Source organism: Thermobia domestica, chromosome 2 (genome assembly GCF_964235325.1).
Source record: "Thermobia domestica chromosome 2, izTheDome1.hap1.1, whole genome shotgun sequence".
NCBI lineage: Eukaryota > Metazoa > Arthropoda > Insecta > Zygentoma > Lepismatidae > Thermobia > Thermobia domestica.
In genome coordinates, this window is record NC_137455.1 from 315,754,608 (window position 1) to 315,779,441 (window position 24,834).

General features: G+C 36.7%; 1 protein-coding gene across 1 annotated transcript in view; it reads right to left on the bottom strand.

Annotated features, from left to right (window-relative positions):
* LOC145679842 (chymotrypsinogen B-like) overlaps positions 1–20,566 on the bottom strand; it is a 36,544-nt gene extending 15,978 nt beyond the window's left edge. The window contains exons 1-4 of the mRNA XM_081750360.1: positions 20,462–20,566; positions 15,010–15,064; positions 12,478–12,640; positions 8,724–8,890 (exon numbers count right to left, since the gene is read on the bottom strand). Coding sequence (XP_081606486.1) covers positions 8,724–8,890; positions 12,478–12,640; positions 15,010–15,064; positions 20,462–20,506 — 430 coding nt within the window. The 5' untranslated portion in view covers positions 20,507–20,566. The remainder of the gene's footprint in view (positions 1–8,723; positions 8,891–12,477; positions 12,641–15,009; positions 15,065–20,461) is intronic.
* Between the last annotated feature and the right edge of the window lie 4,268 nt (positions 20,567–24,834).

The following is a 24,834-nucleotide window of genomic DNA, read 5'->3' on the forward strand; positions in this document are numbered from 1 at the left end:
TCGAAAACTAGTTTTAAGGCTGTCCTTTTGCACAATGGCAACAAATTTCCTTCAGTGCCTTTGGCTTATGCAACTAATATGAAGGAAACCTATGAAAACATCGAAATAGTGTTAGAAAACATTCAGTATGAGAAATACAAGTGGACTGTTTGCTGTGATTTACGTCATTTCTTGGTTAATGGGTTTGCAGCTTGGTTATACGAAATGTTGTTTCCTCTGCGAATGGGACAGCAGGAACAAAGCGGAACATTACATGAAGAAGGAATGGCCAACGCATGTATTAACTCCTGGACAGAAGAATGCTGTTTATTCCTCACTGGTGAGCCCTGATTAGATAATTCTACCTCCTCTTCACATAAAGTTGGGGCTCTTCTAAAACTTTGTTAGGGCAATGGACAAAAGTAATACAGGATCTTGTTACGTCACGGAAAAAATTCCTCGGGTTAGTGACGCTAGGGAGTTTTGCAGACCCCCAAATAAGATGTTTGATTCGTGACCAAAAATTTGAGGATCTCTTAACTCTGGTTGAGAAAGCAGCTTGGTGTCCATTTAAATGTTTAACAGAGAATTTTTTAGGAAACAAGAAAGCCCCAAATTACCGTGAAATTGTGAGTGATTTCCGGCAATCATTCAATGAAATGGGTTGCAACATGTCACTTAAACTTCACTTTCTAGACTCCCACCTGCATTTCTTTCCTGAAAACCTTGGTGCTGTTAGTGATGAGTATGGGGAACATTTTCATCAGGACAATTCCTCCATGGAGAAGAGATACCAATGACAGTGAAGTTCAAAAATGCTAGCTGATTACTGTTGGACACTTAAAAGAGATGTTCTAGAAACCAAACACAGAAGAAAGTCGACAACTAAAACATATTAGTTGAGGTAAGTAAGTGTCCATTTATTGAGAAGATACCATTCACTTCTATTGTATTATTTATTAAGTAGATATAAAATGCTGACACGGTGTATACATCATTGAAAATATGTTTTATTTCCAATCCAATAAGATATAAACCGTGCTTATATTGTAATGGAAGTTATATGTGATTTTATCTGCACTAATGAATATTGTAAAATGAACAGTGCACATAGCATATTTTTATATAAATATGTTTATTTCTCTAGATAGAATAATGCTACTTAGAGGGCTTACTAAGTATAAATCAAGCTAACATACAATATAATTTGTGTGTTTATATACCTAACGTACCCAAGCTACAAGTATGAAAATGGTTTTTAAAAAAAGAAAAAAATAAAAAGAAAAGATATTTGAGGGGAAATTTTCCGAAAACACATCTGTCACGGAAAAACTGAGGGTGATAGAGAAAAACTGATTGCAGATTCGAATTCTACGTGAAAAGTTCTATTAGAATCAGGTATTTTCTTCCGTGTGCCAGAGAAAAAGAATTTTTTTTTCGACTAGTGTAATAGGTACCATTTTCAAACTCAGCAACCGTTATTCAAACCGGTTAACGTTGATCGCAGATATTAAAAATACTCACATCCGTATATTATTTAATACAAACAAAAATTTTACCTGCACATTTCTGCACAAACGATGTATAAACGATCGCGACAATTTGTGGTTCAATCGAACATGGTGGGGCTAGCACTTAGACAACTCCCCTTTTTTTGTTCTGTCCAGGCACCTGATAGCATAGAAAAAAAACTTTCGCGTGCGTATTACTGCTCAAACGATGTACAAACAATTGAGATAATTTTCTTTTGAATCGGAGTAGGGAGGTGCTACCATTTAGACAGCCCCCACTTTGTTTTCGTTCTGGCGGTGCCCGTAATTGTGTACAAACCAGGGCCGGCGCGAGGGGGGGTCGAGCCGTGCCAACGCTCGGGGCGGCAAGTCTGATGGGCGGCAAAATTTGAAAAAAGAAAAGAATACAGGGGCGGCAAAATTTGAGAAAGAAAACAATAAAAGGGCGGCATGTGAAAGAACCGCCCAAGGCGGCAAAACTTCTAGCGCCGTCCCTGGTACAAACGAAAATCTCGCCTGCACATTTCTCTATAACTATATTCAAACGATTGCGACAATTTGTGGTTCAATTGTAGATGGTGGGGGGTTACCACTTAGACAGCTCCCACTTTGTTTTCGTTCTGCCGTTGCCCCCTAATTACGTACAAACGAAAATTTCGCCTGCATATTTCTGTACAAACGATGTACAAACGATTGCGACAATTTGTGATTGAATTGAACATGGTGATTGGGCTATCACTTAGAAAGTCCCCCACTTTGTTTTCGTCCTGGCGGCGCCCCTAATTATGTACAAACAAAAATTTCGCATGCACATTTCTGTACAAACGATGTAGAAACGATTGAGACAAATTTGTTATTGAATTGGACATGGTGGGGGGCGGGCTATCTCTTAGATAGACCCCCACTTTTTTTCGTTCTGGCGGCGCCCTTAATTATGTACAAACAAAAATTTAGCCTTCACATTTCTGTACAAACGATGTGGAAACGATTGCGACAATTTGTGATTGAATTGGACATTTGGGGGGGAAACTATCACTTAGACAGCCCCCAATTTGTTTCAGTTTTTACGGCGCTCCCATTTATGTACAAGCAAAAATTTCGCCTGCACATTCTTGTACAAATGATGTAGAAACGATTGCGACAATTTTTGCTTGAATTTGACATGGTGATGTGCTACCATTTAAACAGCCCCCACTTTGTTTTCGTTCTGGCGGCACCCCTAATTGTGTACAAACTAAAATTTGGCCTGTATATTTCTGTACAAACGATGTAGAAACGAATGCGACAAATTGTGATTGAATTGGATATGGTGGGGGGCTACCACTTAGACAGCCCCCACATTATTTTCGTTCTTGCGGCGCCATTAATTTTGTAGAAACGAAAATCTCGCCTGCACAGTTCTGTACAAACGATGTAGGAACTATTGCGACAATTTGTGATTGAATTGGACATGATGGGGGGGAGCTACCATTTAGACAGCCCGCACTTTGTTTTCGTTCTGGCGGCGCCCCTAATTGTGTACAAACAAAACTTTTGCCTGAACATTTCTGTACAAAAGGTGTAGAAACGATTACGATAATTTGTGATTGAATTGGACATTTTGGGGGGGCTAACATTTAGACAGTCCCCCACTTTTTTTCGTTCTGGCGACGCCCCTAATTGTCTAAAAACAAAAATTTTGCTTGCAGATTTCTGTACAAACGATGTACAAACGATTGCGACAATTTGTGATTGAATTGGACATGGTGGGTGGGGGGCTACCATTTAGACAGCCCCCACTTTGTTTTCGTTCTGACGGCGCCCCTAATTGTGTACAAACGAAAATTTGGCTTGCACATTTCTGTTCAAGTGATGTAGAAACGATTGCGACAATTTGTGATTGAATTGGACATGGTGGGGGCTACCATTTAGACAGCCCCCACTTTGTTTTCGTTCTGGCGGCGCCCGTAATTGTGTACAAAGGAAAATTTCGAATTCACATTTCTGTACAAACGATGTGGAAACGATTGCAACAATTTGTGATTGAATTGGACATGGTGGGGAGGCTACCATTTAGACAGCCCCTCCAGTTTTTTTGTTCTGGCGGCGCCTCTAATTGTGTACAAACGAAAATTTCGCCTGCACGTTTCTGTACAAACGATGTACAAAACGACTGCGACAATTTGTGATTGAATTGGACATGGTGGGTGGGGGGCTACCATTTAGACAGCCCCCACTTTGTTTTCGTTCTGACGGCGCCCCTAATTGTGTACAAACGAAAATTTTGCCTGCAGATTTGTGTACAAACGATTGAGACCATTTCCGATTGAGTCTGATAAAGGGGGGGGGGCTGTCTAAATGGACGTCTCCTTTTCACCTCTACTGTAATTAAATTCTTCTTCGAGAAAATCTGTAATCAACACTGTCAGTAGCTACGTCGTCGACTAATATACCTTAACAAGTACAGCTTTATTTTCGTATATTTTTCCACAGTTAACCAATTTAAAACTATCGCAAACAAGAATATGTAGTCAACTTCTTAAATACTTCGCTCGCAGGAACCCGTTCAGCGCGTGCAACAAGCAAAAACAACATGTTTGGCGTCTCACAAATGAAAAAGGGAAAAAAAGAAAAGCAAAAGCAGCACGGCAGTGCCTTATCGCAGTCAGAGCTGACAACATAGTTTCGGTCGTCAATAACGCCAATGGACCTACTAGCGGTGTACAAGAGTTATACAGTTACAATATACGTTGTGCCACAGTAGCGCTACAGGCGGAATGTGCACGAACTACAAATGAATATGTTCCCTTACAAGTATCAGACACTGTTGCACCCTCTTTACATTCTACACATCATTTTTTCCCCCACTTTTTGACCTTGACAAGCAGAAGTACCAGGCTTTCCGAGTTCACAACCATAAACTGTTTGTGTACAGAGTACGTTTTCAGTTCTTCCAATGACTCTGCGCGCGAAGAACAGGGGTGATGATCGGGCTACCGAATACGGCAGTCAGAGACACCCGGTTGCAACTTTAAATGTAAAATACAAATATAAAGCTTTGACATTGCCGTGAGGATGAATATATATATATATATATATATATATATATATATATATATATATATATATATATATATATATATATATATATATATATATATATATATATGTAAGGGCGATCAACTGAAACCCGTTATTGGTATAATGTGTAGGAGGATATTGTTTGTTTAATAGAGTGCAATGTCTAATGTCCCTGTATGTTGGGTGTAGAAATGGTGTTGAAATGTGTTTCTCTTTCGCAGGTATAACAAGTAAACGATGGCGTTCAAGATCCCCATTCCCTCCTATCAGGACCAGCCCGCCGTCATCCAGTTTCTGAGTGCCGAAGGTTGTCAACCAGCTGAAGGGTTCCGGAGTATAAAAGATGTGTATGGTGATGCATGCGTTTCCAAAACAACAGTGGTGGTCTGGGCCAGAATGTTTCTGAAGGGACGTAAACAAACCACTGATTATCCCCGTCCTGGTCAAGCCCATGTCGTATCCACATAAGACACGCATGAAAAGCTGAATGCGGCTATAGCTACGAATAGATGAATTACTATTCAATCCATAGCGAACGGATTAAACATGAGTTATGGTACTGCTCAGTAAATTGTGAATGATCTTGTGTATTGTAATGTGTGCCCGCAGTGGATCCCCAGGGTGTTGACGGAAGACAAATGTTGGAGCGTATGGGTTGCGGCATTGAACATTTGTCAAGTTACCATTTGGAAGTAACGACTTTTTGCTGTGCATTGTTGCTGAGTATGAACTTGGTGTCATCACTTTGAACCGAGTTCAAAGTCTTCCAGTATGCAGTGGAAACTCCCCTCGTCTCCAAGTTCCAAAAAGGTCAAGACGCAACCGTCTGTGGGGAAAGTTATGGCGTCTGTGTTCTTTGATTGGTATTGACCATTATTGGTCGACTTCAAGGAAATATAACAGTCCGTCAACACCGCACACTACTGTCAAACGTTCACAGAGCTACGGAGAGCCATCAAAAACAAAATCCCTGGTTTATTGACCACTGTAGTCATTCTGTTGCATGAAAACGAGAGTCCACAAGTTACAAACCAAGTGCAGGATTTGTTTCAACGATTCAAGTGGGAAATGTTGCGACATATGCCCTATAGCCCTGACCTTTCACCTTGTGACATTTACATCTCTGGGAATCTAAAGCAGGCATTGGAAAGTCAGAGATTTCAGCCTCAAGCTGAGGTTCAGTCTGACGCCGTGTGATTGGCTTGGTAGTCAGCCATTCAAATTTTACATGGACTGCATTTGTAAAGTTAGTGACACAGTGGGACAAGTGTCTCAACGCTCATGGTGACTTCTTCTCAATAATATTTTACTGCACGCTAACCATAGACACCTCTAGATAGTGTACAAGTTTCCACTCGAAATAAAATTTATTTAATTAATTATGACCACTGAACGAGTTTCAGTTGGTCGCCCCGTATATCTATATATATATATATATATATATATATATATATATATATATATATATATATATATATATGTGTGTGTGTGTGTGTGTGTGTGTGTGTGTGTGTGTGTGCTTCTAGAGGTTTACTTCACCATGGAGGGCGTGTTCGCGGCCGGTCATCCTATTTATTGCTGGGCCGAAGCAATCCTACCAGTTACATAGTGTTGGAGGCGGACTGCTATAGAGCCAATCCTCCTCTGCTCTGCGGGCATGGTGCCCCAGAGTTTCAAGGCAGCTCATCTCCCGCCTATGCTCGCAGTTACCCAGATTTCTAGGATTGGCTCCCATTAGCTAACGAATCGCACGGAATGACCATAGCCCGGTAGTCAAACACAACTTGGTAGAACCAGCCGATGCCTCACCTCTGCCGTTAGGGGCGGCAGCTGAAAACTACCTACTTCACTTAGAATGAGACGAGGTCACACGTACTCTCACGGATCCAATGGTACGAGGTAGTCGCCCATTTCGCTCACACTGATCACTTACACTTTTTCCTACTTAGATAGAAATCTAACATTGTTTTCTATCCGAAACGGCTTGGCGCGTTTTAATATAAAAAATCATTTCCTAGAATAAAACGCTTTGTAATTGTACAGATTATTTCACCTAAATATAACCTGCAACGAAGAATGCGCATATAGCGATAGAATACAATTGATGAGGGTACAAACCTTATCTTTCATGAAGTTATTTATGTAATAACTTTTACTCGGAACCATATTCTTAATCGGTACCACACAATGTCTGTAGTATATTACATTATATCTTTATTAATAGTGTTGGTGGCACCCCTAAGCTTACTCTACACAATATTAAAGTTTTATTACCCACAAAGAGTCTGTGTGCACTAGAGATGAATTGAAAGAATGTGTCAGTTATTAGAATCAAGAAGTGCGATTAATAAGATTTGCTTGTTGGTAAGTCCATCGGTTCTTTACTCCGCGCGGTAACTCTTGAACGGTAGCGAACTTTTAAATTTCGTTTATTATTAATATCGAGTTCGTTAATTGATTCAATCCGTTAACATGTTAACGGAAAATGTAGCTATTCTTATTCCGTACATGAAAGTATTTAGCATAATATTCTGTTGTGTTTTACCATTCAATACTTGCACTGTATATATTAAGATTTAGTGCCATTTTCTGTAATTTAATTTCTGCATTGTACCTGTATATTTTTACAGGTTTCAAGATTTTCTGCGATTTATATAAGAAGAAAGAGAATAAACGTTGAGACATATTAAGATTTGCATTCTTCGATTTAAGATGTACTTATTGCGAAAGGAAGAATGCAAATACATTTCTACTAATATATTTAGCATTCTTTGTGTTGCGCCTCAAATACTCGACATGAATAAAATGGTACAGATTTAAACATATAAACAACTAGGTACAAGTTTTCGAAAAGTAGTGGCACTAGATGTGAGATGCCTTCCGTGTGGCTATGTCTGCATTGTAGAACAGTTGTATCTTAATGGCGACAAAGTAACAGAAACTTAATCTTTTCAGTATACAGTGCCCCGATAAATTTTCTGTTACTTTGTTCCTCCCTCAAGAATGTAAAGCAGAGAGGAACCAAAAATTTATTTGCAAAATTTAACATCCTTGTTTCTGAAAATTCTTAGAATTACCCGACGTGGGGTGAGATTTCTAATGTAAGTACAATGAGATAATGAGTAATAAAGAAGACTATGATTGAAAAATATGATTTGTACAGGAAAACGTGAACATTACACTATTTTTGAAAGCATATTTAAAAAATATAAAATGATTCAGTTTCTTAGAACATTCCATCAATTACCTTATGATATCTACACAAGGAAAACGTAGTTCAGTTTACAATTCGTCCATATTTATTGTAATTAAAATGCATATGTACAATTTCTTTACATCACTGTGAAAGTAATCTGCGTCTTCACATGTGAAATAATAATTGTACTTTCGCGTTGTCTGTGGTTACGAGGAGCGGACTTTCGATCTAACCTTTCTGCTCTCATTTTTTGCAAGATACATTGCGGTCGGTGACGTCACGTGGAGGTATTGTCAAGGTTGTTTTAAAATAGAGGATCTGCCCATACCACAAAATCGTGAAGTAATACTTCACAGTCATACGTATCCTATGATTGGTGATTTTCTTACCTGTGGAAGGTTATTTCGGATAATTTCTCCTCACTTCTATTTGTACACCCATACGCTCAGCATGCAACCATTCTTTAATATGAGTATGAAGCAACGATTAAAATAAAAATAAAGGACAGACACACTATATGTCTACAAATGAAGATAACAATGTTTTGAGTCAACATATATGGCGGTCATTCAGTTACCTACTAGATTGAAGATACATATGGGCAGATCCTCTATTTTATAACATCCTTGGGTATCGCGAGGTATGATTTAAGAGAACAAGTGAAATACTGCATGCACAAGTACGCTAATTGGTATACTGTTTCAAGATCTGCAAAAGTTCCTCCACAAGACGTCACGGTCAGGGAACCAATCACAATGCTAAACGCGAACTGAGACGATATGTTATTTTATATATCTTGGCTAGTAGTTCACATAGTTTTGAAATCTGCCTTAATTTCATGATGTGAAAGGAAACTAACTTGAAAGATATAATCATACATTTCGTTGTACAGATGTAATGTACTAAATAGTTAAGTCTTTAGAAAAATAATCCATTAATTGTTCTGACTCAAGAAAAATGAAGTACATAGTACTTACAGCTGTATTGGACTGGATTTGGTAATTTGAGAAGTGCAACGTCATGCTCAGGCCAATTAAATTGTGGATGGATATGGATTTCCGTTCCTTGAATATGCGTACCTAAACCCTGGTCATATGGATTAATAGTTCCTAGAACAATTTCAAAGCTACTGCCAGCTCCTGGACTGTAATTTGAAAATAAGTAGAAAAATCTTTGAGATAAAAACAAATAATGAGAATTTCCTTATTGTATACAATTTTGATTAACAGATTGGCACAATGTATAAACAAATATATTAGATTAGGTTTGCCAGCACTGAATTATAAATTTACCGAAGCAGTCTTATAGTACTCAGAGTAGGTGACGAATAATTACAATTGAAACAACGAAATATATAGTTCATATAACAAAAGCACTGGGATCTATTCTACAGATGAAGTTTGCAAATTTGCAACTTACGCACATGCTTCATACAAACGCATCCACGAGTTTCTCTCGTCCTTCAGAATGCTTTGAAGAGGCTTATATATAACTAGCAGCGTTCACCCCGCTTCGCTGCGGTCACCCCGGAACGCAATAAACTTTGTTACTTAGATAATTTTTACTTTTTCGCTTTCAAGTGATATGATAAAAACCATAGAAGATTGCAGTAAATCTTAACATTATATCGCCTGTCATTTATGTTAACCCGCCCCGCTTCGCTGCGGTCATCCCGGTGCTGGCATATTGTAAAAGTGTCTGTAAAAATAAGCAAATCAATTAAAAAATTTTAAACAGAAGATTCAAGCTATTTTCCGCTTTATATCGCCTGTCATTTATGTTAACCCGCCGATCCTCACGGTCATGCGGGTTGCATATAAATACGTTTATTTTTACCTATGATGAACTAATAACAAAGGATTTGTACGTTATGGACACCTGAATGGTCAATTATCTCAAGACACTGGTAATTAAAAATTAAAGTGATATGATAAAAACCATCTAGGGTCCAAATCCTAATAACCCCCCAAAAATGAAAGAAATTGGTTCAGCCGTATTAGCGTGATGAGCGGACAAAATTTTGTACGTTCTCTTTTATATATATAGATATTACATTCTAGGGATCAGCTAGTATAAGGTGGGGATATTTTTGCACAATAGATATCTAGCCAATATTATTTTGACAATCTTATTAATTAAAATTTATAAAATAAACTGTATATAACGTCCTTTATTTTGTCCGAAAAGATCCCACTTGAAACCAATCTTAATCAGAATATTCTTTGGTTGATTGGTTAGATTTAATTTAGTGTTTCTTTTTAGGAACGAGACTATATAATTTGTCGAACTACAGCATTACATAGGATCCGTACTATGTGACCTCGACCTAAAGGAAATCCTGCTGTCCCTTGTCAGACGGGCGCATATGAACCATATAACTACGAGGGAATTGCAAATATATATATATATATATATATATATATATATATATATATATATATATATATATATATATATATAGATAGATAGATAGATAGATACAGCAAAGGTAACCAAGGATGTTCTGACGCTTTTTAGAGGTATGTGTTCAACTGAAATTAATACCAGGCCTTGAAAGTGAACTAAGATAAGGCGAAGGTCAGTTGTTCGTATGGGTATATCCAACATACAGCCTGGTTGTGGCAGTTCAGTTATACCGTGAATTTCCGTAAGGACAGAGTGAACATGGGACCTCCACAGAACGTTGCATGGGCGTGTATGCTCTACGCGCTAAAACTGGAGTCAAACGCCGCTGTAGTGGGGCGGAAGATATGAGAGGCCTTTGGTGAGAGTGTCGTGTCTACGCGGACAATGCAGCATTGGTTTACAACTTTATGAATTGTGACGAAACACTCGAAGACGCAATAGTACCGGAAGAACAACACATGTGCAAAATGAATATATTCAGGTATCAATAGAGGCTAACAGTTGTCAAACATCTGAGAAACTTGGACTACAATTCAGTGTGAGTGCAGAAAGCATTCAGCAGCACCTCTATGGACTTGAGAAGCACTACAAAAATGAAAAAATGAAATCTTTAAGTTTTACGTCCCACGGTTATGCCGGTTAGGCTAAAGGAGACGGTGATGATGAGAGATGAGTGAAATGGTGGAATGAAGAAAGTGGGAGGAAACGGGAGAACCCCGAGAAAACCCACGAGCACGGAGGGAAGCACTACAAGTTGGGTCGATAGGCCCCACATGATTTGACTCCGGGCCAGAAAAAAACGCGAGTAGAAATCTGTGTTTCTTTACTGTGTCTTATAAGGACGGAGCCATTTCTGGACAGGGTGTTGAAATTTGATGAGAAGCGGGTCCTTTGCTAAGCTCCGCGGAACCGTCATCATTGGTTAGCGTCTCATGATCCGGTTCCAAAATAGCCGAAACCAGCATTGCACCACAAAAAGATCCTCCTGTGTGTTTGGTGGACTCCTCTCAGCATCGTGCTCCCAGCTAATTAAAGCATCAATGCAACTGTGTACTGTCAGCGTTTGAGCCGTGTTCAAGAAAAATCTAAACACTGGAGCAAGCACTACTAAATCACATAGGGGTCATCCTGTTACTGGACAACGCTAAACCGAATGTGGCTCGGATGACACATTACAACATTCTACGAATTGGATGGGAAAAGTATTGCATCCGCCATAGTTCCCGACATTGCACCTTCCGATTATCACCTGTTCCACTCCTTGGACAATTACCTTAGAGGACGTCAGTTGAAATCCATAGTAGAGGTGCAAAATACACTTAATACGTTCTTCGCGTCACAGCCCATCACGTTCTGTCGCGGTGGAAGCCATTTGCTTCCAGAACATTGGCAGAAGGTTGACGATGCTGATGGGGATTACTGTTGACCTTCCAGGTATGTCTCAGGAGACATATCGATGTTCGAAGGTGGTGAGTGAAAAGGCGTCAGAACTGTCTTGGTTACCTCCGCCATATATATATATATATATATATATATATATATATATATATATATATATATATTATGGTGGATTAAATTATGGTATGGTGGGGTAACAAAACATGGTGAAATTTGTGCTCGGTGGCGTCCTGATAACGGGAAATAAAAGAATTTTGCATTTAAATACTGTCTATTTGGCCAACCTTACTTTGAACAAATGGATTTTACGTCAATTACTGGTGAATGCGGGTAAATATTGTATATACTTTCTCGCTGCATGAGTATAGTTCTATAGAAACTAAATCTAATTTTGAATGACAGTTTGTGCTACCCGCTGCTTTAACATGTAAGAATTTGAGAATATTTACTCTTCACTCTATACTGTGGTAGTAATTGAGAACACAACAAAAGCAAACTATCGTTGTGATCTATAAACGAATCTGGAATGAAATACTTTTATCACATTTTAATTTGTAACTGGATAGAGCTCCGATCTGACTTTGCAATCTGTACTACTATACTACTGCAGGTAGCAATGCAGAATGCGTATACAATACGTATTCCATATCTGACTGTACATCTATTCTGAGTAAATTTGCCCCCCCCCCCAGACAATACATAATACAGTAATAAATTGGCTGACATTTCGTTATGCATGTATTTTTATTTTCGCTTTGTAGGTAAATTAACATATAGGTCTTGTTTGGAGTTTAATATATTTTCATAATATTATGCCTTATTGATATGAATATGGTATTTAGCTTCCAATATCAATTTTTACTTTTTTCTAGAAATATTGTCAGAATTATACAAAAACTCAAATAATATATGTATGAAGGTACTTACTCAGGAACGCAGTGAGCTGCGGTAATTATCCACTGAGGTGCGATAATAGAGGCTGTACATCCGTATCCATTTCCACCAGTATAGTAAAAGAGCTTAGCCATGAAAGGAAATTGTCCATCTCGTGCAATTTGACCATTCGCTATCCTAGTACCATTGAGTCGCTCTGTTAGAATTAAAAAAAAAACACTCTTAATATTTGTAATAAAATCTACAGAACAATCATTATTTCTATTGAAGTCTGGAAACATATATCTCAATTCTTCTCCTTTGTGTTGGGTATAAGTAGTAATTCTATCGGGTAGTTGTCAAATGTACAACTTTATATCTCATGAAAACTTCCCTCTGTAGTATAATGAAAATACCGAGGTTACTTGGATGAAGTGATAAACGCTGTAGATATTGAGAAATCAGGCTGGGGTATCGAATCAGTTCAATAGGCATTCAACAGCGTTCAACTGCATAGTGTAAAACAGCCAATTTTATGAACGTTTTTTGTTTATGATTTCAAACTGAATAGCATAGATCATCAAATGTATTTAACTAAGAGTATTGGATTTCCTATTGCTTGATTTTTGTTGGATTACTCCTGCTTGCCCGATGGCGATGAATTGAGTTTCACCCGACCAAATGTAAGCTCAGAACCCCTACACCAAATTGAACTGAGAGGTAGAAAGGAACAGCTTTACCAGTTTAACCGATAATCTTATTACAACACCGCATGTTATAAATACAGTTTTTAAAATACAAAATTCATTTCAAACAATACTTTTTTAAGTATCATTCCTTATGATGTTATAAGACGTAACCTAACTATTTTTTTTTGCTTAGAAACGACTAGGAAAACGTAAAGAAAAACATTGAAAATCAAAAGTAGATAAGGAAAACATCTATTTTTAAGTACAGCAGAAATTTTTGATGAAATTCCACATTTAATCCGATCGGTAGATTGGGATAATAAAACACATCATCTGCTTTTTATATTGGCAGAGGATTCTATGTGTATTCCCATATCGCATTTCCAACATTTTTATATGCACTCTTCTTGCATGCTACAAATTTCCTCTGCTTGCTCATTTCTGTGCATTTGATGTTATGTTCTCCGGATGTTGTCTTGTAAACAGAAATACGATTTGTTGATTTAGCGAAATATTTCTTTCCAGTCTCTCTTGGATCGAATACTAGTGAAGACAGAGTAAGATATGTACTAACAATCACCCTCCTGTAATCCATCAAGGAAATGTTACCATTTGAAAGACAAACAGTACGTGGGATTTCACAGTATTATGTTCATGGTGTGTTGAAATCCTAATTATCAACAATCTAGATACCCAAGTGGCCATTTATATACTTCTGTCATTCATCTCATGAAAATTATAGTGACATAAAAAAGTAATATTAAAATTGTAATCAACACTCACCAACAATGAAGAAAAATCATCACTACTAAAATTACACTGGATCCGCAAAGTCTGACCTGTCTTCAAAATTCACTTTTTACTTTTGTGATAAGAGATGTAAAGCTCGAATATGAGATCGTGCACTCAATACAAAGCATGCACGTGATCACTTTTGATTCTCTACCACAAATGACATACTGTGGAATAATTCCACGTTCTAGTTTTCTCCGAAAGAGATAGAGAGGGTTACTGGCGGGTTAAAGTATATGACCTTTAAGCGAAGACCACAGCAACTAATGGGTTACTTACCTAATTAGCAATACAAGGAACACAACGAAACATTTCCATTTTTATGTATTTTAAGGCAAGGGGATAATAATAAAGAATAATTAATTATTTTTTCTTAATTATTGCAAAACATCGGAATTAATCAAGAATTTAAGATTGTAATCAATTAAATTTTTAGCACGTAGTGTGGACACTCTTTCTAGAAATTCCACATTTCAAAGAGAAAACAAATATCTCTGTTAGGTTGCATATGAAAATTGTTAAAAATTTGTAATCCTCTTGCATAATGTTATTTATTATATGTTGTTATTTGTTGATATTAATTAGTAATGGATATAGCGGATATATCACGGTATGTGGTCGTATGCTCCCGTGAGTATGTTCCACCTGTTCCGAGAAAAGAGATGTATGATTTGTTACTTACTTTACTTCGATGAGTGCAACAAAGGCTGTGATTGCCATAATAATAAACTTGAATAGAAACTTATTAAAGTGTGTCAATATTTTCCCTATCATTTCCTTTTTATACCAAACCCATTCTTAAAGGTTACTACATTAGTATTGGGTTGGTATTGAATAAGATAACAACATTTCATATAATTAGCTTCAAATGTTTTTATCTCATACCCTAATTGGTGTGGATACTTGAAATAATAATATAGCATATATTATATTATTAGTAAAATGAAAGAGTTAGTCACATTCAGCAAACCATTGATTCAGGAAGAAGGAAACCGGAAACTTACCCTACAGATGGTTCTTATTTTGTATTGTCCAACTTTGTATTAAAAATCTTAGATCACTAAATTAAATGAAACAAGATATAAACGTTATTATAAAAACTTACCAATACGGTTACCGTTCTTGACAATTCTCTCCAGACCATACTGGGGGTGAAGAGCCTGCAATACAAGAGCATATACGAATTAAGAACATTACATTTGTTTCTCGTCAATTTAAATCATTTTTTCATTGATCAATAAACTACTTAGTCTTACCTTATCAAAGAAATTTGCAATTTTAAACTGTTTTTTTTTTAATTTTCGACTGTTTGTTAGCTACGTGTTTTGGCAATACGTGGAAGTTGCTTGATACAAATAAAGGAGCATCTTTGAGAAAAATACTTAAAAAGATGAACATACATGATTGATAACCTTACTAGTTGAAATGAATGTACTGCAGTAACGGGAACAATTAAATCTGTTTTTGCATCATTCTAAAAACTATCTTTTTCTCTTGAATTACAGAACATTTTAAAAGATAGAAAAAAGGGCATTAAAAATTAAGTTAGTAGAAAAGTTGTATCATATGTGGGCACAAATGAATCATTTGCTTCGAATATAATTTGCTATTACCTACATTTAATGAATTATCAGGCACATATGTTATATGTTTTGTTGTGTACGATATATTCATTATATGTGCTGGTTTCTAATTGCATATTTTGCTTCAGAGCTTAATTCACTGGAAAATTAAAGTTACTAATAATGTTTCCTTGAACTTAATTACCTTAAATTTTCTTGCATCTATGCTCCCTTCCGTTTGGATCAAATTCAATTTTTAATCAACATTTCACAAACCTTTCTCAATTTCTTCTACATGACATTACAATAACTTACTCATTCTATTTTAAGTCCTCTATATTCTTTCTGAAAATTAAAATTTTGGCCTTAATACATTGAAAACAATGATGTGTTTACGTAAAATGCTCCTGATCTCCAACACAACATGTTGTTATTCTGTATAACGTCAGTTTGCCTACACGGAAGCTATATGAAACTTCGGCTTATAGTTTAAGGTAGAGCCTAAATTGTGTAATGCTTCAACATCGACGACTGCACATGAAAAATCGTGCATCAACACAATATATCACTACTCCTGAAACTTCATTTTGATGTGACTGACGAACCAAATTCTACCTTTATTCAACACTTAATTTGCGACTAAAATTTGTAGTAGAAGCTATAAATTACGTATTTGCTCGTATGGAAAGCATGTACAGCTGAAAATAAATCTTACTTATAACCAAAAAGAATTCTTTCATGTTCCATAATATTAGTTGCCGTCAAATAGTTGAGCACCATTTTATATTTTTCCTAAGTTGGGTTGTCTCAAATAAAATTATTTCAAAGTCTTTAAAGCATTATTGTTTTTTTAAAAAAAAAAGTTTTCAAAAAAGTATGAAATAGGTAAATTTTAGCCTCATATGTAAGCTTGCTCAATTTTACTGCTGTATTCTCTAACTGTAGAATCATTGACAAAAGTGATTACAGATTTCATATAGTCCTTATTTTAACAAAAGAGACACTGACCAAAGCTTAAAACCCACTTTATTTTAAATTATAATTTGTAACTGTTTCGGATATCTAGCATATCCTTCTTCAGACACTATGAAAATTAATGAAAATACACACATATGTATAAATGTTGTTATAACAAAGTTTAAATTCTTTAACCGTTATATATATATATATATACAGGGTGTTTAATAAGTAATGGTCATAAATTAAACCGTAGATAGTACACGCCAAAACTAACAAAAAAGTCTTAGTAAACATGTGTCCGCAAGCGCTTCGTAACGGAGATAGGGGCTGTTGAAAGTGTGGGAAAATGAAATTTAGAGAATGAATATCTCAAAAAGTATGAATCGGACAGAGGGCGGTCCAATGAATAACTATCGAAGTCAGACCTGCGCTATGCAGAAATGCATGGTTGTTAACTATGCAATGCGCGCGCAAGGGATTCCCCAAAGAAACGGAGGGATTCCCGGAACGCGTGCTATAGGCAGTGGACGAAAACCCAGGAACGAGCACAAGACGTGTGGGACTTGCCGAAGGCGTATCCAATACTTTCGTATGGCACATTCTCCATTAACAGCAGTTGTACCCATACCGTCTGCAACATGTCCAACCTCTGACCCCACAGACTTTCCGGTGAGAATGCAGTTTTGTCAGTGGCTCCGAAGACAAATTACTGGCAATCATCAATTCACTGATGACGTCCTATTTACTGATGAAGCACAATTCACCCAGGATGACATTGTAAATTTTCACAAATCTCATATCTGGGCCACTGAGAATCCACTTGCAATAGTGAAGTTAGGACATCAGCGTAGGTTTTCCCTAAACGTGTGGGAAGCACTTAGGTGATCAGCTCGTAGTGCCATTCTTTCTTCCTAATGCATTAACTGGAATCCCATATTTGAGATTTCTCCAACACGATTTGGCGCTTCTACTCGAAGATATACCTCTCGATAGGCGTTAGCGACTGTGGTTTATGCATGATGGAGCGCCAGCATATTTCTTTAACCGTGTCAGAGAACATTTACATGCCCGATTCGGACGAAAGTGGATAGGACGTGGGGGTCCTATTGCTTGGCCACCGCGCTTCCCGGACTTAAATCCTTTAGATTTCTTTCTCTGAGGCCACGTGAAATCGCAAGTTTATTCTACCCATGTTGCAACATTAGAAGACGTTCGAGAAAGGGTTGAACAATGTTGCGGACATATTCAACAGGATGCCAACATGTTATCACGAGTACGTGGATCTTTGCGAAGACAGGTACGAGCATGCATTCGCATGAATGGACGACACTTCCAACATTTACTTTAATGATTAAGTAGGTTAATTTCTTATGCAACTCTTTTGTAGTTACACATCTGGGTATTTACTGTTTACCTTATGATTAATACAGTACACATTACCAACATGACGATTTCTGTTTGTTGATATGGACAAACACGACATGTCCATCATTTTTCACTTGTTGTAATACACTTACGCGTTCAACATGCGGAATGTTTCATATTCGCCTCCCACATACACGCATGTTGTAATGCTTTTCCCATTGCAACCCAGTTTCCGGATATTCGTTAACTGCTTAGCACATAATGCTTCATCATTGCCTTGCATACCGTTTGATTTACCTAAATGCTGCTACACTTGTACGTATGCATTAGTTGTCGGAATTCTCCCTGGAGCCATTTACAACGTACATCACCACACTTCGATTGCCTCCCTCATTTCCTGCTGGTTATGCAACAACACACGGCACGTAAACATTGTCCGCCATTTTGTATCTTTTCGAACTTTCGACCTGGTACCACGATTTATGAATTACTGGTGGATAAACTCGCTCTCGATGTTCATCTCGAGCCACATTTCCTTGGACAATTTTCTGGGAATCCCTCCTTTTTTGGGGGAATCCCTTGCGCGCGCATTGCAGAGTTATCAACCATGCATTTCTGCATAGCGCAGGTCTGACTTCGATAGTCATTCATTGGACCGCCCACTGTCCGATTCATACTTTTTGAGATATTCGTCTCTAAATTTCATTTTCCCACACTTTCGACGCCCCTATCTCCGTTACGAAGCGTTTGCGGACACATGTTTACTAAGACTTTTTTATTAGTTTTGGCGTGTACTATCTACGGTTTAATTTATGACCATTACTTATTAAACACCCTATATATATATATATATATATATATAGTCATTGTTATAAAAAAAAAAATTTTTTTAACAGACATATATATATATATATATATATATATATATATATATATATATAGTCATTGTTGTACTTTTTTATTTTTATTTATTTTTCCTTGTTTTTCTTATTTACTGAGGCTTTCAGCCAATCCTATAAGTCTTCGTGTTCACTTTCCATTTAATCACGTCCCTTCATTTCTGGTTCGTATAAGGGCCATTCTTTTATTTTTATTTTTCTCTATGCTATTCAAACTTCCTTGCCATAATTCATTAATTGGTAAGCCCCCTGTCTAGTTCATCAGTTTATCTCTTCCTACCTTCTTTATCCAATCCGCTTCTTTCCACTTCCTTATTATCATTCTTTTGTCCATCTCCAATACTTCCGTCTTATCCCAATTAATTCTGTGATTCGTCTCCTTAACATGTTTGTATATGCCATTGGTATCTTTCTTCCTCCTAACATCATCTTCATGTTGTTTTATCCTTTCTTTCATTCTCTCTCCTGTCTCTCCTATATATGACATATCGCAGTCCTCACACCATACCCTGTAGATGACCCCTTCTTCCTCTTCATTAATCTTTCTGGTTCTTTCCTATTCTTCTTCTTTATTGATCTTAATAAAGTTTCTCCACTTTTTCTATAAGTTCTGACCACTCCTTTCTTCAATAATTTCTTCAGTTCAAATCAATCCAAAACCATGAATAGTCTTACTATAGTCCTTATATGTAAATGTATCGATAACTGTGCAGTGAATGTTATGAATGTAAATGCTTGCCCGATAAATTTGCAGACATTAGTTGAGGGGTGTAGATACAAAAGTGGTAATCTCGAATTTTTTGAGAAAATGAGTTAGAGGTGGGACTGTATTGTTTTAAGTGTCCCCGACTGAGCGGTGTAATCTCTTTGGATCACAACATACATCCTCTCAGTAAAAACAGAAGGCGAATATCACAATTTTGGCAAAACTTGCAATCTCCACTACCCGGTGCGGTTCAAAAGTGACAATCAGAGTCCCGCTGGCGTCAGACGTTGCCATGGCGACCGTGTCGCTTGCCCGGAATCGTTCCAAACTTCCTCACTAATTTGTAATGAGTCAACAACTCTGTACCAATTCACTAGTTCACGTTCATTTTCAAAACTTACAATCTCCAATTTTGAAACAGTAATGAGGGACTTTCTCTGGGAAAAATTTCTGTTCAACCCTCTAATATTGCTACGATCTACTATGCCAAGAACTCTGTACGTTAAAATTGTATGGGGTTACGAGATCAGTTAATCGCTCGTTCTGAAAAATTCGGCCGAGTGTAGATTGCCACTTTTGCATCTACACCCCTCAGTTAGGCTTCTATTTTACAAGAAATCCTTCTTCAATATTGCTATAATAAAAATACTTGAAAAAATAAAAAATGCTCTAGATACAACTTTAGAGTATAGTATATAATGTTGTTTAAAATGACACAGTCACTAAGACTTACAACATTACGGAACATAATATTATATTTAACTCCTGTCTTCTCTCATTCTTTTAATGAATTTGTCTTTGCTTAGGAACAATATTATTACTTTCTTCTCGGTCAGTGCGAAGCAAGAACATTAATCCAGTTCCAAATATTAATTGAGAAGTGCTTTCGTACATGTACGATAAACGTGTTCATTCTTAAACCAGTGTCAATCGACACTAAATCTGTGTGAATGAGAAAAACAATAAATAAACAACAATAATGAATAAACCTTATACGTATTTTATTCTTAAAAAAGTATTAAGTTAGTAAATACTATTTTAAAATAAACAAATAAGATAACTTACCAAACTCGAGGAAATAGCTATGAGTAAGAAAAGTATTAATCTCATTTTGTGCCAGTAGTTAAGGAGAAGTGATGCCAAAGGAACAGAAATCGGTGTTAACTTGAAAGCAATTTTATACCGATGAAGCAGACTGATAATTTATATTTTATCTTCAAGTGATTTGGATACTTTACAAAACAATTGTTATTATGTTCTTATCTTTTTGGTAGGTGAAATGATACGTTATCTTACAATTCAATAGAAGACAAATTACAATTTTTAATTCTAATCCAAGGACAATAGTGAACACTTGGGAAATTGCTATATTTGGACAAACGTAACGTAGTATTGTGATTGAATTTCAACAATAGTTTAAAAATGATATAGTATATAGAATAATTTAAAAATATGAATGAAGTGATAGTTTTACCTATATTCTATGAAATACAAAATATTAAATAGATTAGATTTATAACTGTAAGAATTGTAGAATTCATAAAATACACGAACATAAATTATTGAATATTTATAATATATCTCATTTACGATACGAGTGGTACAGTAATGATGAAATGGTGTTTTTTTCTTTTTATTGCGCGGCTTTTAATCTAAGGAGTATTGCAGAATGAAGAATGTTCAGGTACTTACCTACTTAGTGCAAGACGTAAAATGTCTGGATTGATAAGAGTCATCCGTTGTAGGTAGTGTGTTCGGGGAAAATTCGTACTACGTGAGAAGCAATAGTACGTCAGTGTGCATTCAACTGAGAAAAATGTAATGTGGTAAACATGGATGACCTCTCTGAGTTACAAAGAGGAAAAGTTCTTAGATTGGGTGTGTCGCAAAGTGTCGCGAAGTGTCGCACAATGTCCAAGTGATGGTTGTCTACAAAACTTACGACATAACAACATCGATGAAGGAACAGTAGCGTGAGGAAAACTATCCTGACAGATCTCACTGAGCATTATGGTTAATTATCACTCGGAAAAGTCATTTGATTGTGGTGAAAATTACAAGTGAACCCAAGCAGGAGAATCCGCAGTCTGAATTGACAATTCCATTCCGAAGCAAGTTTATGAAAATATTTATATTACTTGTGATACATGGTGGCGAGGTGAGCGAAATATCCTGGAACAGACAGGGAATTTGAAATTTCTAGAAAAGTTACGGAATTCTCAGAATCCCTGTTACTAGTCAGGGAGATTTCAAGCTTCCGAAAGCATAGTGTCGTTGTGTAAAAGCATGGACATTTTTATCGAAATTTTTCGTCATCGCATCCTTGCAGTATCAAGCATGTTATTTCAAAAACAATTTTCTACTGCTCCTTTAACCTGTCATTTGGAACAAACAGTAGTTAACGGAACAATAAAAAAATATGTGGAAAGAAAGTTCTGTTAACATTTGATTCAACTCAGGTAATGTAAAACATTTTACAAGACATTATTGAGTATGTACTTTTTATAATAGTAAACATGTACTTTTTATAATAGTTGACGTCATAATTAAAAGAAAATTGTTATATTTGAATAAACATACGAAGGACGTAAATATTATTTAATCTTTTACAATACGTTTTTTTTTTTATTTTACTTGAGATTTCTTCATAGTTCTTTATTAACCCGGGAACAGTCGAGTGTTGATTTATAACGCGAGCGATCGACAATGAGCGCGGCGCTCACTTACAATATAACCGTTTCTTTAGTTGTTTCTCATTTTATATGGGATTTATTTTGGACACATTTCTATATGTTGACATATTATTATTATTATTATTATTATTATTATTATTATTATTATTATTATTATTATTATTATTATTACTAATAATAATAAAATAAAATCGCAAATAAAATTATAATACGTTTATATAAAACCATTTCTTATTATAAGTTCAGTATATGATCTTCATATGTTCACACTATTTATATTTTAAGTTGGAAATTTCTAATGAAATTAAAGATGTAAATATCTTAGTGTAAACACTCTACTTATGTCTCTTGATACATACAGTAGGTATTTCAATAAGACATTGTTCTATCCCATGTATCATCAATGTCTTGTCACCCATTACACTTCCAGGAGATTCTGACAGTTTGTTTCACACAAATTGTCACTTCATAGGCAGCATATCGCACAGTTTTTTTCTTTTTTCGCAAGTCATAGCTCAATCTGCTCATTGTTATTGTCCATGATCTCGGAAAAATCACTTCCGTCGTCGGTCGACAAGTGAGCGTGGCGTTCACAAATTATGCATAGTCACCAATGTATATAGAGTATTACAGGTAGCACATTTTCTGCTATCGAGAGAAAAAATACTCAGAATTCATGCGCGACGTGACGTCACGTGGAAGAGAGCACGAAACAAACATATTGTAGGGGATATAGTAAGCGGTGTCGATGTGTGAAATTTATAAAGAATGGGTAATTATTAAGACAAAAATGAATGAAAATAACTTTATTGTTGCCCAATGTCCGAATTGAGAAAGGAAGACTCCGTGTATAATATAGCACCCTTTTCCTAAAATGTTGTTGGTACAACGACAGTGAGTTTGTTGGTGTAAACGCGCAGACAGAATCGATGTAAACAATGTTAATATTTATTCTATTCATTTCTTACCGAAAGATTATGACAGAGACTTACAACACGAACTTCATAAGCTACCTGTAAGTAAAAAAGTTCGGGCCTCATGCAATTTCTTCTCTGCATATATCGAATTGGCATGGAATTGTTAAGAATGAACAGAAGTAATAGGCTAAGAGAAAATAATTTATTTTTCAAACATATGAAGTTCAAGACTTTGAATGAAATTTAAATAACTAGAGTCATGGATGTAGATCATGTAGGACGAGCAAAAATGTTAGAAAATAGGATTTGCCTATTTTGTCCCCATAACTCGGTGAAGCCAAAAAAATAATCGAGACAAACCTGATTGGCTGCTCTCTTTACCGCCAGTAATGCTCGCTCAAAACTAGGTTTCCCGTATATCAACATGTAGTGTTCATTGCGTTTATTCTTATTTAAATATTCGCTTTAACGTTTAAAATGGTTACATGTGCAGCTTATGGATTCGTATTCGTTACCTTCAATGGGGCTTGAGTTCTTATTTCCGTTGAGGCTCGTGCTCATTTGGACTAGGACTCATCCTCCAACAAGGATCACACTCAGGGTGGGATCCAGGATTTTATGATTGGGGGTTTTCCAATAATTACCAAACTAACCAATCACACTGAAACTCTTCAAAGTGACATGTGACAATATTCTTTACCCTTGACAACGCTGATACATAGAACGGGGGGGGGGGCGGTTATTTTAAAGAAGGTCGCATGTTTTCTGTCCTACTTGACAAATGTTATATTGTTTTGCTTGGTGAATCCTTTTCCTTCAACCTTCAGAAAATCGACTTAATGTATTGCTTTTGCAAAGCTCTGCTTTCTCTTAAGCCCCAAACGGAAAAATAATTTCAGAAAGTTTCGGAAAGCGTTGCTATTTTCACAGCTAGCTTCTCATTTTACATAGTGTATATTTACAACGAAGGGGTGCATGTGCACCGGTGCACCCCCTACAATCCGGCCCTGATCACACTCACTAGACTGCTGGGAGCTCGCGCTCACTAATATCATTGGGGTGGAGGCGCGGTGGCTCAGTGGTAGAGCGTTCAACTCCGGTGCTTGGGGTCCTTGGTTCTATCCCAGCTCGCGTTGTGTGAACTTTGTGGTGAACAAACACCTTCCTCGTGGGTTTCTCGGGGCTCTTGTTAAATAAATAAATAAATTAAATAAATAATGTGAATTTTCGTGTTCAGTTGATGGTCTTTCCCCTTGTGAAACATCGGTTTCTCCCCTGTCTTTGGTTTCTCCCCTGTTTCTTATTCTATTATGGTTTCTCTCTCTTACAAGCAACGACTTTGACGTTGTACGAACTTAGACCTAGCAAGAACTTACATACATTTATGAGGCAAATCTGGACATTTTCTGTTAAACCCGAGTACAATGATCACAATTAAAATAGGATTGCTCTACCTCATCGTATGCAAGATAAGTACATTTCAGATGGTACCAACGCATACATGAATCGCAGCCCACAGGCTTGTCCTGGTCATCATTGGCAAAGTTATTTATTATTTCACCATAGTCAGAGCATGGTGCTCCATCACCATAGTCCACTGCTGCAGTCTCAGATTGGACACTGAAGGTTGGCTCTACTTGATTTTCATCTTTTGCCCTTTTATTGCCTTTCCCTTTCTTTTTCTCCCCTTTCTCGTTTCTTCTTTGTTCTTCTGTTTTGGCCAGTTGTTCTTTTTCTCGCAGATATGTTCTGAATTTGTCAGAGCTGATGGCTGAAAAGTGTCTCTGCTGTCCACTAAGGTATCTAGGTCTCTTCTTATCTGTGGAGC